We start from the raw sequence: 17,185 nt of genomic DNA on the forward strand, positions 1-17,185 counted from the left end.
GACTATTAACGCCCTGACAGATTCCCTTTGGGACGGGGCACAAGACAAGGGTGCTCGCTGTCCCCCCTGCTCTACTTGTTGGGGGTGGAGCCTCTGGCAGAGTTGATAAGGAGCAATCCAAGTATTATGGGTGTTTCTGCAGATTTCTCTCTATGCGGATGATGTCTTGCTCTACATATCCAACCCTGAGAAATCCCTCCCATTTTAGACACAATTGCTCAGTATGCTAAGTTTTTCTTTTAAGAAATCCAGTTTGCCCTCTCAATCTTACACTCACTAGCTCTATAAAGACACACTGTCCATTCCAATGGAAGACACAGGGGTTTCAACACCAGATCTGAATAGCCTTTTCAAGGAAAATGATCTTCCACTCCTGGATCGAATCAAGAACGATCTCCAAACCTGGATCTCACTCCCTATTTGCTTAGTCGGAAGAATTAATGTCATCCATATGAACATCCTCCCTAGATTGAACTATTTATTTCAGATGCTCCCATGCTATCTCCCGATTTCCTTTTTCAAAACAACTAACCAAAGCATCAGCCAAATTTATATGGGGCAATAAAAAACCTAGGATCAAGTTCTCCACTCTTTCAAAACCTGAATCTAAGGGTGGTCTTGCCCTTCCCTCCCTTCAATTGTACTACTGGTCTGCCCAAATCCGCAACATGCTAACATGGATCACAAAAAGACTCAACGTGGATTCAGATAGAAGCCCAATCCCGTGGTTCATTGCTCCTAAGCTCAATTATATTCATCAAATCAAATCAAATCAAATTTTATTTGTCACATACACATTAATAACTTTAGTGAAGTGGGCAACATAGCCAAAACCTTTGTGATTTACAGCACGCTACTAGCGTGGAGGGACTGTAAGAAATACCTGGGCATTTCCTCCCAAATATGTTCTCACTCGCCTATAGTATGCAACCCAGACTTGCCAAAAGCCCTGAATGATGCCAACTTTAATCTTTGGCATACTCTAGGAATCAAGACCATTTCACACCTTTTTCATCAGAAAACCACTACACTGAAATCCTTTCAAGAGCTCTGCAGTGAATTCAATGTGCCAAGATTTTTTTTTAAATATCTTAAAATTAGACATTTAATTTCCTAATTTACTTCCAAGAGGAGGTTTAGAGCTCAGCTGAATGAAGTGGAAACACTTTGTGCTACAGCCCAATCATTTAAAGGCAAAATATCCTACATCTATAGACTCCTTTCTGTACATGTAGGTCGAGTTAAAGTGACTCTGCATAGATAATAAACAGAGAATAGCAGCAGTGTAAAAGAGGAGGGGGGGGGGTCAATGCAAATAGTCTGGGTAGCCATTTGATTAGATGTTCAGGTGTTCATGAGTCTTATGGCTTGAGAGTAGCACCTGTTGAGAAGCCTTTTGGACCTAGACTTGGCGCTCCGGTATTGCATGCCGTGCGGTAGGAGATAGAACAGTCTATGACTAGGGTGGCTGGAGTCTTTGACAATTTTTAGCGCCTTCCTCTGACACCGCCTGGTATAGAGATCCTGGATGGCAGGAAGCTTGGCCCCAGTGATGTACTGGCCCCTACGCACTATCCTCTGTAGTGCCTTTCGGTCAGAGGCCAAGCAATTGCCATACCAAGCAGTAATGCAACCAGTAATGCTCTGGATGGTGCCGCTGTATAACTTTTTGAGGATCTGAGGACCCATGCCAAATCTTTTCAGTCTCCTGAGGGGGAATAGGTTTTGTCGTGGCCACTTTGCGACTGTCTTGGTGTGCTTGGAGCATGATAGTTTGTTGGTGATGTGGACACCAAGGAACTTGAAACTCTCAGCCTGCTCCACTACAGCCCCATAGGTGAAAATGGGGCCTTGCTCTGTCCTCCTTTTTCTGTAGTCCACAATCATCTCCTTTGTCTTGATCACGTTGAGGGAGAGGTTGTTGTCCTGGCACCACACGGCCAGGTCTCTGACCTCCTCCAAGGCTGTCTCATCGTTGTCGGTGATCAGGCCTACCACTGTTGTGTCATCAGCAAACTTAACTTGTTATGGCTGCAATCCCGTTAACAGGATAATTGTCATCAACAACCGCTGAATTGCATAGCGCCACATTCAAATAATATTACTAAAAATATTTATATTCATGAAATCACAAGTGCAATATAGGAAAACACAGCTTAGCCTTTTGTTAATCCACCTGTCGTGTCAGATTTTGAAAATGTGCTTTACAGCGAAAGCAATCCAAGTGTTTGTGTAAGTTTACGAATCACCCGACAAAACATTATGTACACTTAGCATGAAGTAGCATGGCCACAAAAATCAGAAAAGCAATCAAATTAATTGTTTTCACTCACGAGACTCCCAGTTACACAATAAACGTTATTTTTGTTCCATAAAGATTATTTTTATATCCAAAATACATCCGTTTGTTTGCTGCATTATGTTCAGAAATCCACAGGAAAGAGCGGTCACGACAACGCAGACAAATTCCAAATAGTTTCCCGTAATGTCCACAGAAACATGTCAAACGTTTTTTATAATCAATCCTCAGGTTGTTTTTAAAATATATAATTGATTAAATATCAACCGCAACTGTCTTTATCAGTAGGAGAGGGAAAGGCAATGGCAGCCCAAACTCTGTTACGCATACAAAACGCTGCTGGCACCCGGCCATACAATGACGCAATGTTATCGTTCTCGCTCATTTTTTCAAAATTAAAGCCTGAAACTATGTCTGAAGACTGTTGGCACCTTGAGGAAGCGATAGGAAAAGGAATCTGGTTGATATCCCTTTAAATGGAGCAAAGGCAGGCTATGGAACATGGAGTTTTCAAAATACAAGCCACTTCCTGGTTTGATTTTACTCAGGGTTTCGCCTGCAATATCAGTTCTGTTATACTCACAGACAATATTTTGACAGTTTTGGAAACTTTAGAGTGTTTTCTATCCAATACTAATAATAATATGCATATATTAGCAACTGAGACTGAGGAGCTGGCAGTTTACTCTGGGTACCTTTTCATCCAAGCTACTCAATACTGCCCCTGCAGCCATAAGAAGTTAATGATGGTGTTGGAGTTGTGCCTGGCAGTCCAGTCATGAGTGAACAGGGAGTACAGGAGGGGACTGAGCACGCACCCCTGAGGGGCCCCCGTTTTGAGAATCTGCATGGCGGATGTGATGTTACCTACCCTTACCACCTGGGGGCGGCCCGTCAGGGAGTCCAGGATCCAGTTGCAGAGGGAGGTGTTTAGTCACAGGGTCCTTAGCTTAGTGATGAGCTTTGAGGGCACTATGATGTTGAACGCTGAGCTGTAGTCAATGAATAGCATTCTCTCATAGGTGTTCATTTTGTCTAGGTGTGAAAGGGAAGTGTGGAGAGCAAAAGAGATTGCTTCATCTGTGGATCTGTTGGGGCGGTATGCAAATTGGAGTGGGTCTAGGGTTTCTGGGATAATGGTGTTGATGTGGGCCGTGACCAGCCTTTCAAAGTACTTCATGGCTACAGATGTGAGTACTACAGGTTGGTAGTCATTTAGGCAGGTTACCTTTGTGTTCTTGGGCACATGGACTATGGTGGTCTGCTTGAAACATGTTGGTATTACAGACTCAGACAGGGAGAGGTTGAAAATGTCAGTGAAGACACTTGCCAGTTGGTTAGCGCATGCTTGGAGTACAAGTCCTGGTAATCTGTCCGGCCCTTCGGCCTTGTGAATGTTGACCTGTTTAAAGGTCTTACTCAAATTGGCTATGGAGAGCGTGATCACACAGTCATCCAAAACAGCTGATGCTGTCATGCATGTTTCAGCGTTACTTGCCTCGGAGCGAGCATAGAAGTAATTTAGCTTGTCTGATAGGCTTGTGTCACTGGGCAGCTCGCGGCTGTGCATCCCTTTGTAGTCTGTAATGGTTTGCAAGCCCTGCCACATCCGACGAGCGTCTGAGCCGGTGTAGTACGATTCGATCTTGATGGTTTGTTGGAGGGCATAGCGGGGTTTCTTATAAACTTCTGGGTTAGAGTCCCGCTCCTTGAAAGTGGTAGCTCTACCCTTTAGCTCAAGCTCTGTCAGGTTGGATGGGGAACGTCGCTGCACAGCTATTTTCAGGTCTCCCCAGAGATGTTAGATCGGGTTCAAGTCTGGGCTCTGGCTGGGACACTCAAGGACATTCAGAGACTTGTCCCAAAGCCACTCCTGCATTGTCTTGGCTGTGTGCTTAGGGTCGTTGCCCTGTTGGAAGGTGAAACTTTACCCCAGTCTGAGGTCCTGAGCACTCAAGGGGAGCAGGTTTTCATCAAGGATCTCTGTACTTTGCTCCGTTCATCTTCACCCCGATCCTGAAGAGTCTCCCAGTCCCTGCCGCTGAAAAGTCTCATGGTAAAGGGTCTGAATAATTATGTAAATAAGGTATTTCTGTTTCTCATTTTCAATAAATTTGCAAAAAAAATCTTAAAACCTGTTTTGGCTTTGTGTAAATTAATGAGGACTTGTTTTTATTTCAATCCATTTTAGAGCAAGGATGTGACATAACAAATTGTGGAAAAAGTCAAGGGGTCTGAATACTTTCCGAATGCACTGTAATTCCCATAAAGAATGTGTTCAATGTAGGCTATGAAACATTTAGCTTTACAATGCTTTTTGTTGTTGTTCTGATCTATTCATAGAGGCTATTGTCTCACTCATTATATATTTATCAATTGATAATAACATGTCAGGATTCTAGAATTGATTGACAATATTTACCTCAGACAAATGGCGAGATGTTCAGCTCACCATTGTCGTGTCTGCTCTTGCAAATTTTCTGTCTGTGCTTGCATTACGAGGTCCCATCCTGGACAGCAGGTCATCGAACTGGGCTTTATCAAGCCTGAAATAGCCCTGGAACAACACATAGTCGAACCGCAGCTCCTGCACCAGATGATGGTATTCTCCATACCGGCTACGGTAAATCAGTATGGGTTGAACCCACATGGAGCGCCGTTGTTGTAGGTTCCACAATTGATAGATTGCCGCAATAGCCAGGAGTTTCCTCAGTTTCCGATTCATGATGGAAATGGAGATATGTGAATGAAATCAATATTTATAGGCAAATATTTTCCCTCCAAAAATATAAATATTAGCAGGAACATTTCAGTGTCAAGGTGTCAATAATGTTGTATTTTAAAAATGTGGCTATCATATGCAAATCAAAAATGAAATACATTTTCTGATTTTAAACTTGAATTATATTAATAATTTTAAAAAGCTTCAATTAGCATTTACCTGTGAATACATGTATGAAATGCAGATGGATTAAACTATACTGAACAAAAATATAAATGCAACATGCAACCATTTCAAATATTTTTCTGAGTTACAGTTAAAACACGGAAATCAGTCAAGCCTCTCTATGGCCAGGGCGTGACAACGTGTTTCCTTTATTTTGGCAATTACTTGTATGTATTCTATTATCGAAGTAAGGCTGACCCCATTTAGTCGACTGGTCGATTGTTTGGTTGATAGGTTGTTGGCCCACCAAGATTCTTAGTCAAGCAGTGGCAAATATATATATTTTTAAATATGGCACAAGAGACACCTGTCTGATTCACGCCTGTCTGAGTGCACTAATCCATTGCGGTGTCCGCGGAGATGGCATACCAGTATCACCAGTAGTACATTTATCAATAATTACCATAATTTCTCATCTAAAATGTTTGTTTGGTTACGGTAATTTCTTAATGCATTTAATTGATTATTATTACAGTTGTCATGATTGTCCTGTAAGGATCAGAATGGGTCAGATCAGCTTGGCAATGGATGACAGTAACCAGACCTTCTCTCACCCACAGAAGAGGGGAGGAGGGAACTGGGCCGGGTTTGACAGCTCACAACCTGTCCTAAATTAAAGCAGAGAAGATCCAGAGAGGTCTTCTAACATAAGAAAGTGGGGAATGGTCAGAGATGATCTATAGAAAACTAATGTCATATTGGTTTTTATTTTGTGATGTCATTAAAAAGGTTATTTTAGGATATACTGTAATTTGAAAAGTACATGACCTTTATCTGTCAAGTTTCCGTCCTTAACGTTGTATATGAAATATGACAAATTATGAAAGTATTTCTGTTAATATAGGAATGTGATTTTAGGAGCCATAAGATCATTTGTCTTCTATAAACTGTGCACAGTAAGTTGCCACGCCTCGAGTGAGTTCAAAGAGCATGTCAGCCTGACGGAACCGCCCATTTCCAGAGAGTGCATAAAACAATTGGTATTGAAATTAACATTACACCAGAAAAGCGTAGAGTGGTCGCTACATGTTGGAAATGGTTGGAACTTGGAACCTCTACACGAGGTGAAGAAAATAAACTAAACTCCCAGACTAGACCAGAACATTGCCATGCTGCAGCTGCGAGTGTAAAGTCATCAGACTAATGAAAGTAAAGTCACGACACAGTCTTACCATTGTCATTGTAGGATTGGACATGTCTGTAGAGCGCACAGCCTATGATACACTTGTGAGGGAAAAGTTTTGGTTTATTTCATTCCATTTACGAGTTGTCAATTTATCCATTGTCTTTTGTTTGGCTGTCAATCTTGAGTAAGGACATGCTCCTGATTACGCATAGAACTAGGTCTAGGCTACCTGGCCTGCACGCAAATGTAGGCTTATAAATGAGCCCATTTGGGGATCTGATACTACTTCTGATTGTTTTAACTTAGCTTCTCAAAGTAATGTAAGTAATCAACAACCGCTGAAGTAAGTAAACAAAGTCTGTTTTTAGATTCATTGAGAATGACAATAGTTCCTCAACGTAGCCTATTTGAGAAAAAAAATCCAGCTCTCTCACTTTCAATAACCACTCAGCATGAAAGGTGAAAAAATGTCATGCTCTGATCCATTGGAAATGTCATATAAAAGGCCTACCTGATTTATTTTTTATCCTTGCATAAATAGCATACAGCTGTGTCTGTCTGTCCGGAACTCACTGGCACAAGCACTAAAGGCCCAGAATAGTTTATACAATGTTGCTAGTTTGCTAGCAGGCCAGACCCAAGTTAATAGTTGAAACAATATTTCAAGTTCCTTGCAGACAGGCTATGCATAGCCTATGTAATTTTATAAGATATTTATTTTTATCTGGATATTTTCTACCTGCTGGCTGCAATGTTTTTATTTTTTAGCTTTATGTAGGCTATTTTTACATATTGTCAATGGCAATAGAAGTTACTTTTAGATTTGTATAATTTTCATTTAGATATAATTTTTATTTAACCACATGATATTGATTTTGAGATATGAAGACTTTATTATAAATTAAATTAAACTGTTCCACGAAAATGTGCATATGAAAATCATAACTGGCACGCAGATTAGTAGAAATGGTACCATAACTTGGCACTCCAAATGGAAAAGGTTGCCGACTGCTGGTGTAGCCTATTACCGGCAACTTCAGGAGGTTAATGGCAGAATCTGTGAAGGCTAGCAGCAGCAGGCAGCGGGAGGAGGGTCGGGAACAGATATTTTTCTTCTGGTTAGGATATATTAATCTCTGGCTCCCTCTTTATTTATTTGTGTGTCTTGATTTTTAAGTGCAGTGCTTAAAGCATCAGGCAAAGTAACCTACATATAGTTGATTTTATTCAAACATATATGGAAAAATACACGTTTACAAATTTAGACCAATCAACAGCCCTATTGCGAAGACTTTGAAGCACAGATAGATCTCGTCTGTGTCTCAAATGGCACCCTATTCCCCACCCATGGGCCCCGGTCCAAAGTAGTGCACTATATAGGGAATAGGGTGCCATTTGGGACGTAGCCATGGATCAGGTCATGTCTCACTGCCCTACTACAGTCCTGTGAGTCATGAAGGCTCCCTGTCATTACCACTTGTTGTGTTCCTACCTCAGAGCCAGGAGCCGGCGGTACCCCCCCAACCTCCAGAAGGTTTAGATGAGGACTGCTACGAGGAGGCTGAGCCTTTTGTTCCAGACAATCCCTCCACAGGTTTGCTCAACAAGTCATTAGATACAGCAGTCTCTCTCTCTCTCTCTCTCTCTCTCTCTCTCTCTCTCTCTCTCTCTCTCTCTCTCTCTCGCTCACTCGCTCTCTCTCTCTCTGTCAAGAGCCATTGCTAGCAACTTGGGTTACTTTCACAATGGGATAGATGTAACCTTGTGCCATTTCTACAGTCAAAGAATTACATCAGAAAGTTCCATTCATGTGTTATACATGTATTTGTGCTATTTTTCATCCTCAAACCTTCGAACTTCCACAGTTGTGTACTGTGGATTTTAATCTACGTAAAAACCCAGCGTATCTCTTTTTACCACATTCTGAAATGTGGTGTCAAACAGGTGTGTCAAAAAAATAAATACTGAAATGCATCATCTGTGTGTACATGTGTGCTCGCGTGAGTGTCTGTGTTTTCTCCAGACAAAGGCGACTCAGACAGCAGTCACTACGAGTCATACGGTGAGGAAGATGAGGAGTTTGTGAAGGACCGGGCCCACTACATCCAGTGGAGTGCCTCCCAGACCTGTCTGCGGCCTACTTCTGAGTCACGCATCTGTGGCTACCTATGGAGGAAGAAATGGCTGGGCCAATGGACCAAACAACTCTTTCTCGTCCGCAACAATCTGCTGTTGGTAAGCACATTCCTAAGGACAAAACACTGTACGATCATCTGCTAGGTGTCGACAAACGTGTTTTGAACATGTTTCATCCATGTAGCTTACTATAGCCGTAAAAATGCATTAACCTTGAAATGTCTGGAAGGAAGGAAGGGTTTGTATGGCTCTGTTTTATGTAGTATTCACAGAATAAAAAACCATTGACCCCTAGTGGTCTGAATATTGACTGATCTCAGACCCTTCTTATGACCAATTATATTTTCTGTGAACAAGTCTTGTAAATTAATGTATTCTTTCTACAGCGTATGTTCCCCCTGTTGATGATGCTTGTTATGCATTATGGTTGAACCAAAAGATTAACTGTTACACAAACATTAAATGAAATTGGAAATATTTAAATATATAGGTGAAATTAAATGAAACGATGAATGTTGATGCATGTTGATGCTGATGTTATGCTAATACTAATGATAACAATGGCATAATATATTCAATATGCTGTGGACTGTTGTCTTTTAACAGTTTCGCTAAAATTCATTCTGATCAATCTAGCAATTACGACACATCCCTCACTATTGTCATTGGTTGCACTAATTGCAACATAACATAACTTGGTTCAAGCATTCATGACATTACCCTGAAAAAGGCACATTGATGCTGTAACGTTGGTGTTTTTTAGCCAATAATTTATGGCTTACAGTTTATTCACCATTAGTCAGCACCTCTACACTAAATCATTTTCTCTGGGTGTGCGCCAGCTCATGCTTTATATTTACAGAATAGCCCATAAATTGTTTGTCCTATTTGACTGTTTCAAGTTGCTTCTAGTGCTACAAGTGGAGGGGCAGGCAGCCTAGTGCTTAAGGGTGTTGGGTCAGTAACCAAAATGTTGCTGGGGGCGAATCCCAGAGCCGACTAGGTGAAAAACCTGTCGATGTTCCCTTGAGCAAGGCACTTAACCCTAATTGTGCCTGTAAGTCATTCTGGATAAGAGTGGCTGCTAAATTAGTAAAATGTTAGACAAAGTGATACTGGCAAGAGTGTTGTGTGGGTTTTCCTTTTCTTTGAAGATATCATCAAATTACTCCCACACACCTGCAACAAGCTCAGGTATCCTTTTCCTATTTTGAATCACAGTGCTACAAATGTGCTAAGGACCTCTACCCGCTGCTGGAGCTCGACCTGCGGGGCTGCCAGGTGGTTTACAAGTCCAAGCACAACAAGAAGATGCAGCACGAGCTCAAAGTTGTGACTGGTTCCGACACAGTGGTGATGGGCTTCCAGAGCTGCCAGCAGGCGGAGGAATGGAGGAAGGTTTGGAGGTGTTTGTCATTACAGCATAGTCCCACAGAGGACTGCGATAGACTAGCGTCCTGTCCAAGGGGTGTACATGTACATCAAACTGCCTGACACTATAGAAACAGGAGAGGGCTCCTGCCTTATGGGCCGTTCTGGCTCAGACATGGCAACTATAGTCCCACGGTTTGACACAGCAATTGACTGAAAGAGAGCAAAGGGAGGGGTAAGAGGAAATGCCTTTTTGGATGTGTAATACCCATGATTGTCCAAACAGGCATGCCTAGCCTATCTGAGATAAATGGTGGTTGTTAACAGGTTATTATCAGGATAGGAGAAATGGACAGTAGGATTGGGAGATATAGGGTATGTTTGTTATGGGGTATGGCTGTAGGTGTTATGGGGCAGTTTCCTGGACACAGATTAAGCATAGTCCTGTAAGAATAAGTCTAGTCCTGGGCTAAAAAGATTAATCTTTCTTTTTAGCCCAGGACTAGACTTAATCTGTGTTTGGGAAACTGCACCAAAAAATGTTGTGTGTAATGTGTTTTCAATTCTTACTGGTTGTCCGGCTGGTCCCCTAGATCATTGAGGAGGTGAAGGGCTCCTCCTACTATGAGCCAGAGTCCCAAAGGTTCTCCTTGTTACTCAAGTGTGACAGACTGGACTCTTGCAGGGTAAATCTTCTGCCACTATAAGAATTAAAGCTACTCCTGCCCCTAGTTAACATTAACATTAAATTAACTAAATTTGACTGAATAAGGTGGCTCAGGTTTTCTTTCAATGCTGCCCTTTCATGTGTTGTTTCCCTTGCAGTCAAGCACAGTCATTCAGACTTCAGACTCGGATGAAGAGAAAATGTTGGTGCTGCCCTCTGCTCCCAGCAGTGTGGAAATTAAGGATAAAGGTAAGCCAATTCCCCCGTTTGTCAACATTAACAAATGCTGCTCTGTTTCAAAGACTATCAATAGCTCCATCTTAAGTTGCTTCGTAGGGACTGAATGAGTCACTGAGGACTCCGTGAAGCAGTGAAGTGCGGTCAGTATTAAATGTGAAAATGAATGAAAAAATAACTATAATGAAAAATAAGTAAATATAAATTTGATCAATAATCATTGTATGTTTTTTCTGCATGATAATATCGAATTCTGAACTATACTGAACACAATTATAAGCGCATCATGTAAAGTGTTAGTCCCATGTTTCATGAACTGAAATAAAAGATCACAGAAATGTTCCATATGCACAAAAAGCTTTATTTCTCTCAAATTTTGTGCACAAATATTTCTCCTTTGCCAAGATAATACATCCACCTGACATGTGTAGCATATCAAGAAGATTATTAAACAGCACGATCATTACACAGTTGCACCTTGTGTTGGGGACAATAAAAGGCCACTCTAAAATGTGCAGTTTATCATACAACACAATGCCACAGATGTCTCAAGTTTTGAGGGAGCATGCAGTTGGCATGCTGACTGCAGGAATGTCCACCAGAACTGTTGCCAGAGAATTTAATGTTAACTTCTCCACCATAAGCCACCTCCAACGTTGTTTTAGAGAATTTTGCAGTACGTCCAACCGGCCTCACAACAGCACGCCAGCCCAGGACCTCCACATCCGGCTTCTTTACCTGCGGGATCGTCTGAAATCAGCCACCCGGACGGCTGATGAAACTGAGGAGTATTTCTGTCTGTAATAAAGCCCTTTTTATGGGAGAAAACAAATTCTGATTGGCTGGGCCTGGCTCCCCAGTGGGTGGGCCTGGCTCCCAAATGAGTGGGCATATGCCCTCCCAAGCCAACCCATGGCTATGCCCCTGCTCAGTCATGTGAAATCCATAGATTAGGCCATAATTTATTTCAATTGACTGTAACTTGAACAAATTGTTTAAATCGTTGCATGTTGTGTACAGTACTTCCCACATTTGCCATGCTTCGCCATGTGACTTTCTCCAGCCCTTCAAACTCAATTCAAGGCATTGACATGACTTGCGCATGTGTGTCTACTTTATACTGACAACCAACGGATGCTTAAAGGCAGGCAGAGAGCTTTGCTGCCTTTTCATGTGTCAATATGTCTCATTAATTTTCATTGCACTCAAATAATACATGCATATTGCATGCATGCGTATTGGTGTGAACAAGTAATGGGATAGGCAGGAGGATAGGCAGAGCTCGCTCCTGCCTATGGACCTCACAAGTCATCTGCTGCCTTTTGACGGTTACGTTAGTTTTGCTGATAGCTATGGTACTGTAAGCTGATCAGGATGGATAACATATTGCATCTGAAACCGTTTTCAAAGTTGTATTTTCTAGTGAAACAGGGTGTGATAAGAGATGGAAGTTCAACACCTGACCTACATCAAAGAAAGGGACAGAAGATACACGATCATTTCAATCTGAGTGGTATCAACGGATAAGCTGGCTCTGTGGCTTCGCTGCTAGCAGCCGACTCTACTGCTTCCCCTGCCTGCTGTTCTCCACCAGTAAAAGCGGTGGACAAAATCCGGTTACTGCGACTTGAACAACTTACCTATAGCATTCAACAATACATTTACCCGATTTCTGGAATTAAAAACCGGGGACATTTCCAGTTTGGCGGTCAATATATCATTAAAATATCTAATGTTATTAACTATGAAATAAAAAAGGGGGACAATTCCAGTTGCATGCATTTAGTCTAACAGGCACACTGTGATAGAGAAAACAACTATATTACAGAAACACTACAGACAAGACAGAACTGTCCAATCTGAACAGCCATTCAGTGGTCCTGTAGTCTGGGTAGAATAAGAGCAGAAGAGAACATGAGCAAAATTGGAAAAACAGAAACAATAGTATATGTGAAATACTTTACAAAATAATAAAGAAATAAGATGATGATGAGATTGGTAACTATAATACATTTATACCAACCTAATCTGTATATTTCTCAGAATAATGTATTTTCTTCAGGATTGCTCTGTCTTTGGCCAGCTTCTCCATGAACTCCTGGCAGGGGAGGTTAAAGTTTGTCTTCACATTAAGCATGGCCTTGATGGTAGGAACAGTGAACCTATTTCTTGCTGCTGTCCATATATCATTCATTTGGGAGAACACTTTCTGGACTGGTGCATTACTTCCAGGTAAGCACATGACAACAGACGCTAATCTAGCCAGGTTAGTGTGTGGGATTTCATTCTCTTTGAAGTGGGTAACCACCCTGCTCCATCTTTGACTAAGCGGTGTCTCAGATGTTTTCCATTCTTCAAGCGATCCCCCCTTTAGGAACTCTTGCAGGCCAGTAACCTCATCAAACAATGCATCCTCATTGATGGTCACATTGGAGCATTTTTTCTGCAGTGTGGCTGCTGCCTTCTGGATCTCTTCACACTGAGGTTGCCTTTTTAATGGAGACAATGTAAATCTTATAGATTATCTGTGTGCTTTCCCCATTCTTGCAAGTAATTTCACAGCCATAGTGAAGAAGGATTGGAATGTTTTCAGAAAGCTCTCTTTCCATTTTCCTCTAGCTCTTTCAGAAGTCCTCTGACCAAAACTGGAATGAAGTTGTCATCACGTCTTGCAGTAAATTTTGCCTCAAAGTTTCCCAGAATTGCAGCTGACTCCACCGCACAGCGGTCCTGGCCTTCAAGCTCTTGATCGTGTCACTGAATACGGTCAGGTTTCCATGGACAAAGGCCAGCCAAAGTTCAGTCAGTGGATCTTCGAACATTGTTCGCTGGACAACAGGGCTTTTGTCTTCAGAAAGAAAAAAGGATTTCAATGGCACGTACATTTTCAGTAATCTTTCTAGAGCAGGGAGCATGGACAGCCAGCAAACATTGCTGTGTCCTAAAATGTTATGGTACTCCTGGCCAACAAACTCACAAAAGCTCTTCAGTCTTTCTACTCTGACGGTGAAAATATGAAAATATCCAAATATCTTTGTGAGCAGGTACTCAACATCAAGGGGAATCATATCCAAAGTTGTTCTGGCCGTGTTATGAATGGTGTGGGCAGGACAACCTAAGCCAATCACCTCCCGCTGCAGAGCATTTTTAACTTTGGTATGGACATTGACCCACCCCAGCCTATTCAGTCCTCCAAAGTTGGTATTTGTGTTATCGGCAGAGAATGCCACGACTTTGTTTTCCAGGTAAAAAATTTGGATGACCACCAGGACCTCAGCTGCAATTTCCTCTGCTGTTTCATTTCAACAAAATCAAGCAGTTTTGTTTCACATTTTGTCCTAGCACATGTAGACTTTGGCTCATAAAGCTTCCGTGTCAGTTGTGCTCTGCTGTCCATATATCTGTAACTATGATTGTGTCGCATAGTGTGGTATGCAAAAACACCCTCCTGCACAGCTAAATCATATTCTTCTTGGAAAGGCTCTACCTTGAAGATTGTGGTGACAGAGGGCATACTAACACGGGCAATCAGAGAGGCTTTATGCTTTTTCGTCTGTTGATGTTCTACCACTGTCGTTCCTCCCCGCTGCCAATTGAAAAGGGGAATTACAAAGGGTGCAGTGAACCATTCTATCGTCTTGACCTGAGTGTATAAATGGAAATTCTCTCATCATGTTGCCTTTAAAATGTCATTTCCGTTTCTTGGAAAGAGCCATTGTACCTCCTCCGTCTGCTCTTCTTCGCTCTCCTTGAGTCACTCTCCTTACACTCTTAACTTTTTCTTCTCCTCCAATCTTTCTCCTCTTTTCTTCACTCGTCTTCCTTCTCTTTCTTTATTTCTTTCTCTTTACCTTTCCACCTCACTCTTCTACACTCTAATCGCTTCACTCTTTTTACTCCCTTAATTTTTCCTTTCCACTTTCCACTATCTTCTCCTTCCTCTCCAATCTTTAATAATAAATAGTACACTATTAGATAAAATACTTTGGTTAACAGATTCCCATTGGTTGCCTCATTTTTGTATTTTCTCTCAAAAACATTGTTTGGAATAATAATTTGGCAGGCTCTGTAATCATATCTTTACATTTCCTCCTCTATCTGACTTGCCTTGTTAAATAAAGGTTAAATTAAAATTAATATAAATAAAAATGAAAATATCTCCTTCACAGTTCTTCCTATCCAGTCTTCATCCTCTCCTTCCTTTCCACTCTCTAACAGAAAACATTATGCCGATGTTATCCATAAACATTTCAAAATAAATTTTCACACTATTAAAATTGTAATCTACAAATAAATATTCTCATATATCGCATTAATTTAATATAAGAATATTTTCAAAATAGCCCGTCCGCTGCATGTTTACATGTGAATGTTTTATAACCTAGCTACCATAACAGTAGCTAGCTAACCTAGTCTACATAGCTAACGTTAGCTAGCATAGCCTATTTAAAACCTTATAGTGCAGATCATCTATCTATATAATAAATGGTGACATTATATACATCACTACTGTAGCTAGTGTCTCAAACGATTGTAACTTACCTGGCTAGAAAATACATTTGTGGTGATGTTGTGGTTTCACTTGACACTTGCTAGCTTCTGGACGTGTTTTCCACAGCAGCTTTCTCTAAAACTAGCGCAAGCAAGTAGTTAGTAGAAGAAGAAGAGTGTGAATGAAGCTGCTATAGCGAGCAAAACAAGCACAACGCGATTGAGACGTCAACCGGTAGGCTCTGCTGCACGGTCTTTCTTGCCACGTAAAATATTATTTCACTTTGCGGTCTGTTTTTAACCTCTCTGAACCACAAATCCCGGATCCGGTATAATTGTCATCAGCAACGCTGAATAGCATAGCGCCACAGTCAAATAATATTAGTAGAAAATATTAATATTCATGAAATCACAAGTGCAATATTGAAAAACACAGCTTAGCCTTTTGTTAATCCACCTGTCGTCTCAGATTTTGAAATTATGCTTTACAGCAAAAGCAATACAAGCGTTTGTGTAAGTTTATCGATCGCTCAACAAAACAATAAGTACACTTAGCATCAGGTAACTTGGTCACGAAAATCAGAAAAGCAATCCAATTAATAGTTTACCTTTGATGATCTTCGGATGTTTTCACTCACAAGACTCCCAGTTAGACAACAAATGTTCCTTTTGTTCCATAAAGATATTTTTATATCCAAATACCTCCGTTAGTTTGGCGCGTTATGCCCAGGAATCCACCGGAAAGAGCGGTCACTACAACGCAGACAAAAATTCAAAATTATATCCATAATGTCCACAGAAAAATGTCAAACGGTTTTTATAATCAATCCTCAGGGTGTTTTTCAAATATCTATTCGATAATATATCAACCGGGACAGTTGGCTTTTCACTAGGACCGGGAGTAACAATGGCCTCCTTTCTCTTTTGCGCACAACTCACTCTGAGAGCCCCCACCTATCCACTAACGCAATGTGGTCGTTCACGCTCATTCTTCAAAATAAAAGCCTGAAACTATGTCTAAAGGCTGTTGACACCTTAGGGAAGCCATAGAAAAAGGAATCTGGTTGATATCCCTTTAAATGGGCAATGGGGATGCTTAAGAACATAGAGGTTTCAAAAACAGGGGCACTTCCTGATTGGATTTCCCTCAGGTTTTAGCCTGCAATATCAGTTCTGTTTAACTCACAGACCAAATTTTGACAGTTTTGGAAACTTTAGAGTGTTTTCTATCCTAATCTGTCAATTACAGTGGGGCAAAACAGTATGTAGTCAGCCACCAATTGTGCAAGTTCTCCCACTTAAAAAGATGAGAGAGGCCTGTAGTTTTCATCATAGGTACACTTCAACTATGACAGACAAAATGAGAGAAGACAATCCAGAAAATCGCATTGTAGGATTTTTTATGAATTTATTTGGTGGCCGAGGACAGGCCACCAAAAATGGGGACTGTCCCCATTATCAGTTTCTTGATATGTCACACCTGTCAGGTGGATGGATTATTTTGCAAAGGAGAAATGTTCACGAACAGGGATGTAAACACATTTGTGCACAAAATTTGAGAGAAATAATATTTTTGTGCATTTGGAACATTTCTGGGATCTTTTATTTCAGCTCATGAAACATGGGACCAACACTTTACATGTTTTTAGGGTTAAGGTTAGGGTTAGGGTTTTTTGTGCAGTGTATATTCGGTCAATAGAAAAACAAGTACCATTTCAGATTGATTTATTGAAACCGTAATATAAACTGGTTATATTATATCGTGGAACACAATCTTCAAAAAGGCAGTAACCTCAGTAGTGGCGCTTGCTTTAGCAGACAATACTTTTATTTCCCGAGCCCTTATCACAGTCAAGACACAACTATTTTATAGTAAAAAAAACTATGTAATGTAACAAAATAAAATAGAAC

At 41.1% G+C, this 17,185-nt stretch overlaps 1 protein-coding gene across 4 annotated transcripts in view; it reads left to right on the forward strand.

The window, feature by feature from the left end:
• Positions 1-17,185, forward strand: part of LOC139411252 (actin filament-associated protein 1-like 2) — a 96,056-nt gene that overhangs the window by 57,369 nt on the left and 21,502 nt on the right. For all 4 annotated transcript variants that reach the window (XR_011634586.1, XM_071157297.1, XM_071157298.1 and 1 more), the window contains 5 exons: positions 7,870-7,966; positions 8,396-8,607; positions 9,730-9,906; positions 10,473-10,565; positions 10,705-10,795. Coding sequence is in view for 3 of the 4 variants with exons in the window: in XM_071157297.1 (XP_071013398.1) it covers positions 7,870-7,966; positions 8,396-8,607; positions 9,730-9,906; positions 10,473-10,565; positions 10,705-10,795 (670 nt within the window). In the remaining variant the exon portion in view is untranslated. The remainder of the gene's footprint in view (positions 1-7,869; positions 7,967-8,395; positions 8,608-9,729; positions 9,907-10,472; positions 10,566-10,704; positions 10,796-17,185) is intronic.

The sequence above is a fragment of the Oncorhynchus clarkii genome, chromosome 6, assembly GCF_045791955.1.
Source record: "Oncorhynchus clarkii lewisi isolate Uvic-CL-2024 chromosome 6, UVic_Ocla_1.0, whole genome shotgun sequence".
NCBI classification, from domain to species: domain Eukaryota; kingdom Metazoa; phylum Chordata; class Actinopteri; order Salmoniformes; family Salmonidae; genus Oncorhynchus; species Oncorhynchus clarkii.